We start from the raw sequence: 6836 nt of genomic DNA, 5'->3' as shown, positions 1-6836 counted from the left end.
TTGAACTTCCAAGAGAAACCTGAAGCCTTACTCAATACTAGGGCATTTTTTGTATCCCTTATCTATAAGGCGCCATAAAGCGTATATACATAGTAATAGTAAAACTTACAATGACGTTTCGTTGAACAATACAGGACAAAAATACTTACAAAGTAGGCAGGACATGCACTAGAGATCGAGGGTTGGCAACTCCCATTCATGATAGGCAAGTGGAGGGTATTGTAAGGGGGAAGGCAGATCCGAACTCAGTGACCCTGTACCTATCAGAGGGCAAGATGTGAATGACTTCCCTAAATCACTGCAGAATGTGTACGATATATAAAAACTGTCCATAAATACATATCCTATGGCTGCATTAGGTGGGGGGTATGTATGTGTGTGTATATATATATATATATTTATTCTGTCCTCATACACTGTTACTCAAGCAGTGGCAAATAACTCCTCCCGGTACACTAGGTCCCACGCAACATTTGCCGCACTGAATGTTTTTCCTCACTCAAAATAGTCTTATTCACATAAATAAAACTACTGAGAGCAAAAGAACGGTATTGCTAGATTAATGATTAATTTGATGTCATTTATATATCTGTGTGCGACTGAATCTGTGTAAGAAGAGCTCCGATGCCACAGCTATATCTCAGATCACGTTCATTCATCTGCAACTTTATACGTGTTTAAAACTAAATTCCTGTGCAGTCAGCCCAGGTTCTCCTGTACACTGAGGGCTTTCCTGTGTCTGCAATGCAAATAAGATGCAAAATGTGGTACTCTTCTCATCTGTATAGATGCTAGGTGTATGAGGACACATCTGTATACAGACTCATTTGCCTGAATTAAGGGACACCAAGATTTCCATCACATGATGTGTCCAACTGTATATAGACAAGTACACTTTTCTGCCATGCACTAAAAGTCCATTTGAGACCATTGTGAGCAAATTGCTCTGACTCGCATACAACAAGACAATAGATACTAGTACCTGCATCACTTTGCTGTTCAGACACACACAGCTGGAAACTGTTGGACATATTACAATGTGATGCTGCATTTGAACCTATAGCAGAACATCATATAGAATTCATACAAATCAGTATTTAGGTGCCTGATATGGGGCTGGAAAAATATTTTAATATATGTGACATGCAGCCAATTGAATGGACAATAGGAGGTGCTCTGGGCAGGGCTTCAAAAAAAGAACAGAAGGTATCCCACATCAATATGATTATCACAAGAATACATGCGATCATTATTTACTGGGAACAAAACCATAACTCCATCCACAACCAGGAATAGTTCATTTGGTTATCTTCTGCAATATGGCTTACATTACAAAAACAAACTGGTAAACGAAGTGGCTGCTGCCAAAAAGAGCACCCCTGGATCAGTAAGGTGCTCAAAGAGTAGAGACACTATAAACATAAAGACACAATGATGAAAAAGCCGTACCATCATCAATGTTCACAGTATTTATTACTAGAGTATGCATGTGACCAAAGATTCAGGATTAAACTATTTGAATTTCTTGATAAACCTAGATTCTCCTGCTGACAGTGAACATGGTATAATTGGAGGCAGTGCTACTGTGCAAGCCCCTGTAGCCTGAGAGATTTTCTCTGAAGACTTGTGCCTAACATCTGGAAAGGGTCATTGTTCATAGTACCTTGTGATGCCTAAACTCACCACAACCTCTTTCTGACTCACCATGCCTATTGTGGTTTAGAATAAAAGATAAAAAAAAAAAAAAAAAAGGCTTAAGGGAGGAGCAATGTACATGGGATTTAACAAAAGCCTAAAGGTGCATACACACACACACACAAACGATTATCGTTAAACGATAATCGTTTGTAAAAATCGTTCACTTTCTGAGTCAAACGAACGATGAACGATTCTCGTTCATGCGCGTTCACGTTTTTAGTTTGTAGTTCAGTCAGACTTGTCAACTCAACGATTTTCAGTAAGGGAATATGCAAAAATCGTTTGTAGTTCTAAAAAATCGTTCATTACATTTAAATAAACATAGTAAATGAACAACTTTAGTAAACAATTTTAGTTCATTTCTGCAAGGGAGAAAATAGTTTACTAAAATCGTTGTGTGTGTATGCAGCTTAAGGTGTATATTTACTAAAGTGTAGGTGTTTAGAAGTGGTGTTGTTGCCCATAGCAACCAGATTCTAGCTATCTTCTTCAAGAAGGTTCTAGATAAATAAGTAAAATCTGATTGGTTGCTATGGGCAACCACTTCACTTTTAAAACATACTTTAAGTTAACATACCCCTAAAAGGTTTGACACTTATGTGCACATGCACATTATTAGTGACCGTTCATTAGGACTCAAATAGTGTAGTAAAAGGATATATTACTACTGTGCTTGCCATGGTAAAACAATAATAACTGAGACCCAAGTCACACGGTTACCTCTGTAGACGTGTCAGCAACAAGGTTTTAGACAAAATACCCATAAAATAAATCAAAGAATATTTGCACATCCAAAATGAACATTGATCAGGCCAAGTTTTATGGTTACTAAACTGCTATTGAAGATGGTGACGTGTTACAAAACAGTGTTTGTGGCTGAAAACCAGGGCATCTTACAGTGCAGCTATTAGCCAAGTATATGTTTCAGATTGCTTTATCAAAATCTAACCTCATATAGGCCAATATCAGGGCAAATCGCCTTATTGTTTCAGTGACCATCTTAAGGCAGTTTGGCAACAGTGCATAAGGCAACGCACTGTATTTAATACACATTCCCTCTTCTTGTTACAGTAATTCAGAGAATCCTCAGTCATATAAGCAGAGGCATCTTTAATTAAACAATCCTGTAGAATTAGTTTTTAACATTAAATGAGCAAAACAAAAACCTGTAAAAAAAAAACCTCACAGCATTACACACATCAGAAGCACCGGCACCAGCATTACACACATCAGAAGCACCGGCACCAGCATTACACACATCAGAAGCACCGGCACCAGCATTACACACATCAGAAGCACCGGCACCAGCATTACACACATCAGTAGCACCGGCACCAGCATTACACACATCAGAAGCACCGGCACCAGCATTACACACATCAGAAGCACCGGCACCAGCATTACACACATCAGAAGCACCGGCACCAGCATTACACACATCAGAAGCACCGGCACCAGCATTACACACATCAGAAGCACCGGCACCAGCATTACACACATCAGAAGCACCGGCACCAGCATTACACACATCAGAAGCACCGGCACCAGCATTACACACATCAGAAGCACCGGCACCAGCATTACACACATCAGAAGCACCGGCACCAGCATTACACACATCAGAAGCACCGGCACCAGCATTACACACATCAGAAGCACCGGCACCAGCATTACACACATCAGAAGCACCGGCACCAGCATTACACACATCAGAAGCACCGGCACCAGCATTACACACATCAGTAGCACCGGCACCAGCATTACACACATCAGAAGCACCGGCACCAGCATTACACACATCAGAAGCACCGGCACCAGCATTACACACATCAGTAGCACCGGCACCAGCATTACACACATCAGAAGCACCGGCACCAGCATTACACACATCAGAAGCACCGGCACCAGCATTACACACATCAGAAGCATCGGCACCAGCATTACACACATCAGAAGCACCGGCACCAGCATTACACACATCAGAAGCACCGGCACCAGCATTACACACATCAGAAGCACCGGCACTCAGAATTTTACAACATTTTGGTTTAGAATTATCAGTTGCCAGCAATTAAATACTGTACATCTGCCCAAAGCAGGGTATATGTTCAAATCACTTTCTTTACCCCCTTCAGCCCTGAGATGAAATTTCCCTATAGCCAGAACGTAAGGGAAAGTAGGAGAGCCAGATAATTATTTGACCAACCTAATTTAAGACATCCATTAACCCCACACAGTAGGCCCATAATATTAAGAAAAATGAACATTCTTCTGAAATATTCATTTTGGTGTCATCTTGAGTAATGGCGCAGTGATGACCGGTTAGCAGGATTTTTAAAATTAATTTAAGAGGCTCTAGTATCTCAGGGGAGCAGGGGTTAAAAAAAATGGCAAAAAAAAAAAATATATACAGCGCAGTCTATACATTATTTAAATAACATCACACAGCCTAAGTCTAAAAGGCCCATTTATCACTCATGCGCTCCTCTTTGCACGTTTTAGTGGTTAATTTTGCGTTAGACTCCTAAATATTAAATACACAAGGGAGAACTCTAGAATCACAAGTGGACAAGAGAGGTGGCAGATCACCCTCCCAGAATAAAAGGTCACATTTCAAATAAAAGATGTAAACATGCCTAGATGGCAGGCAGAACATGATAAAGGACAGGCAGGGGTTAAGAAAGCATACTTTGGCCTGCATTCTTCATGGCAGTGTTTTATTATATCGTTACAGGTATGCAGCTACATGAATCCGTTACAAGTCATTGATAGTCAGGACATTGGAATGGATTCCCAGACCAGCTGTGACTGATTTCACATGCTCTGTGCCCTGAAATATATAATGTCCGTCCATTAGCCTAGAACAAGTGATTTTAAGGAACCGGCTAGTGTGCCATGGCATCTATTTAAGGTTGAAGCCTTTAACCATTCGCTAGCACAGGGCGATTAAATAAGCCGGTGATTACAAACTTTGCCAATGCCACTGAGGTTTTATTTTTTAATTAGAGCTATATTTGTTTACTATTATATCAAACATTAGATACCAGATTAGTCCTTAGGAGGTCTGTAATAAGCAGTACAAGTAAATAGTCATACAATAGCCCCCATACATCAGCAATTTGCAATAGATTGTGTATAAAAATCTTTCCCTCTTTCAATCGATTGTGACAATTCTGCAATCGATTGGAAAAGGGAAAGCTTTTTATACACAATCGATTGCAAATTGCACGATTGCTGCAATCAATTGCTGATGTATGGGGGGGCCTTTAGACTTGCCACATCATCCCTTTAATTTGGGACACATGAATTACACAGGTTCTGTGGCAGGCTAACTTCAAGTCTCCATTTCACCTGATTTTAACTATCCACAGAACCTGTGTAATTCACATGTGCCCCGAATTACAGGGATGATATGGCAAGCATAGTCATACTTATTGAACAGTGCTCGCATCTTTACAGATGCTCGGCATTTGATTGGTAGCTCATTGGATCTCAGTAAGCTTGCCAGCCTTTAATAAAAAAAAAAAAAAAAAAGCTTCTCCCAGCTGCAAGTGATATGTTCTAGCAGGAAGATTTCAATGCGCCGGGACCTACCTGGCAAGCTTTCTGTCCTGGTTTTCTATGTTTTCAAAATAGCCAATGTAATCTCAGGTGAGCTAATTATCTGCTATCACCTGTATAGTCTTACCAGTATTTACTTGTGATACTGGAAAAACATGACCAGTCTGGTAAACCACAAGAGTGGACAGAAAGGCTTTCTTCCTACCCAGGTAATAACGGTGCTGATAAAGGTTTTGTCCTGCAATAACAATACAAATATCTCCTTACTGCAGACATTCAATTGTTCAGAAATTCCCTTAAATAAGAGTACAGACAGAAGAGTAGCTATGAGGTTAACTACATGACCCTTGAAGGGTCAGGGTCTAGGATCTAGGGCAATACAGAGGTAAAGGATCATCTTTCATGAGCAATAAAAGGTACACTTCTCTGCCCTATAGCAGCAAGGCAGCCCCAAGGCAATATGCCAGGAGCAGATTAAATGGACAGAGTAAAATAAGAACAGTACAGCTTACAGCAACATTTCAGCCATTATTAATAGGGTTACAATCTTGTGTGGTCTCAACTTGTACAGGAGATACTGTAGTTTATAAGTCTTAAGTTACCCCAGACCTGTATAGTGGGCTTAACTTGGCAGTGAAAAGGATGGGGAAGAGAGAATGTGTAAGATGAAGTGTGTGGGAAAGGCAAAGAAAGCCCGCTGGGTCTCTCACTTCTACAATGGTAATGTCAATCTGCCTCCACGGGGCTCCATAATGCTAGCTTCTGAGAGCGCAGCCTTGTATTGCCCAAGAACACCCTGGATGCTTTTGATGAAGCCCTTAGATAGAGGAAACAAAGGGAAGCCGATGTCAGGGTAGCCCCGTTTGTCAGGCAGAAAACTACGGTAGCTCTTTCTGCGTTTCTTTGGTTTTACACTTGGCTGCACTCCTCCAGTTGCCCCTCGTGGCTCCTCTGCAGAACTGCTGGAGGTACCCACTACCACCACTTTACTCATACTCTCCAAGTCAGAATATTGTGGAGCATCTCCTGGTGAAAGGGTGGAAGCTCCACATCCAGAATCGTCCAGGTCCTTAGAACTCAAGGAAGGCTCCGGCGTGCTTTCTTGCTCAGTGGGGCTGTAGGGTACTATGCAGGGATGCTCCTGGCCATTAGACAACTCCCCTCCCTTTTCTATCATGCAGTTGATTTCTAGCCAGGTCTCTATTCTATGAGCTAAACGCCAGCCGCTGCTTTGAAAATGTTCCAGGATCTCTTGTTGGAAGACTTCAACAGGTCTTCTTAACATCTGTGTCATTGACTGAACCACTCTTATAAGTGCCATCTCATTGTAGCAGCGACTATTCTCATAGCCTTCCTGCAGCCCACGGTCACTGTCAAAGCCAGCCTCATTGTAGTATGGTTCATTTACCAAGATGAGACCTGCAGTGCAAAAATAAAACAAATGGGAAATAAATACATAAAAACAAATATCATGAGTATGTAGGTTAAAGAAAAACATAGTCACTCCCTACCATAACTTATATGGGGATGTGTGACAATATGAGGCTACAGAAGCCAATTGCTGTTATTGAAAGTCA

The 6836-nt window shown here is 41.2% G+C and overlaps 1 protein-coding gene across 1 annotated transcript in view; it reads right to left on the bottom strand.

The window, feature by feature from the left end:
- Positions 1–4398: 4398 nt before the first annotated feature.
- UBE2O (ubiquitin conjugating enzyme E2 O) overlaps positions 4399–6836 on the bottom strand; it is a 41508-nt gene continuing 39070 nt past the window's right edge. The window contains exon 18 of the mRNA XM_088480548.1: positions 4399–6678. Coding sequence (XP_088336674.1) covers positions 5972–6678 — 707 coding nt within the window. The 3' untranslated portion in view covers positions 4399–5971. The remainder of the gene's footprint in view (positions 6679–6836) is intronic.

Source organism: Taudactylus pleione, unplaced genomic scaffold, assembly GCF_031769625.1.
Source record: "Taudactylus pleione unplaced genomic scaffold, aTauple2 ptg000256l, whole genome shotgun sequence".
Classification (NCBI taxonomy): domain Eukaryota; kingdom Metazoa; phylum Chordata; class Amphibia; order Anura; family Myobatrachidae; genus Taudactylus; species Taudactylus pleione.
Note: the sequence above shows the minus strand (reverse complement) of the source record. Positions and strands in the feature narration are given on the sequence as shown.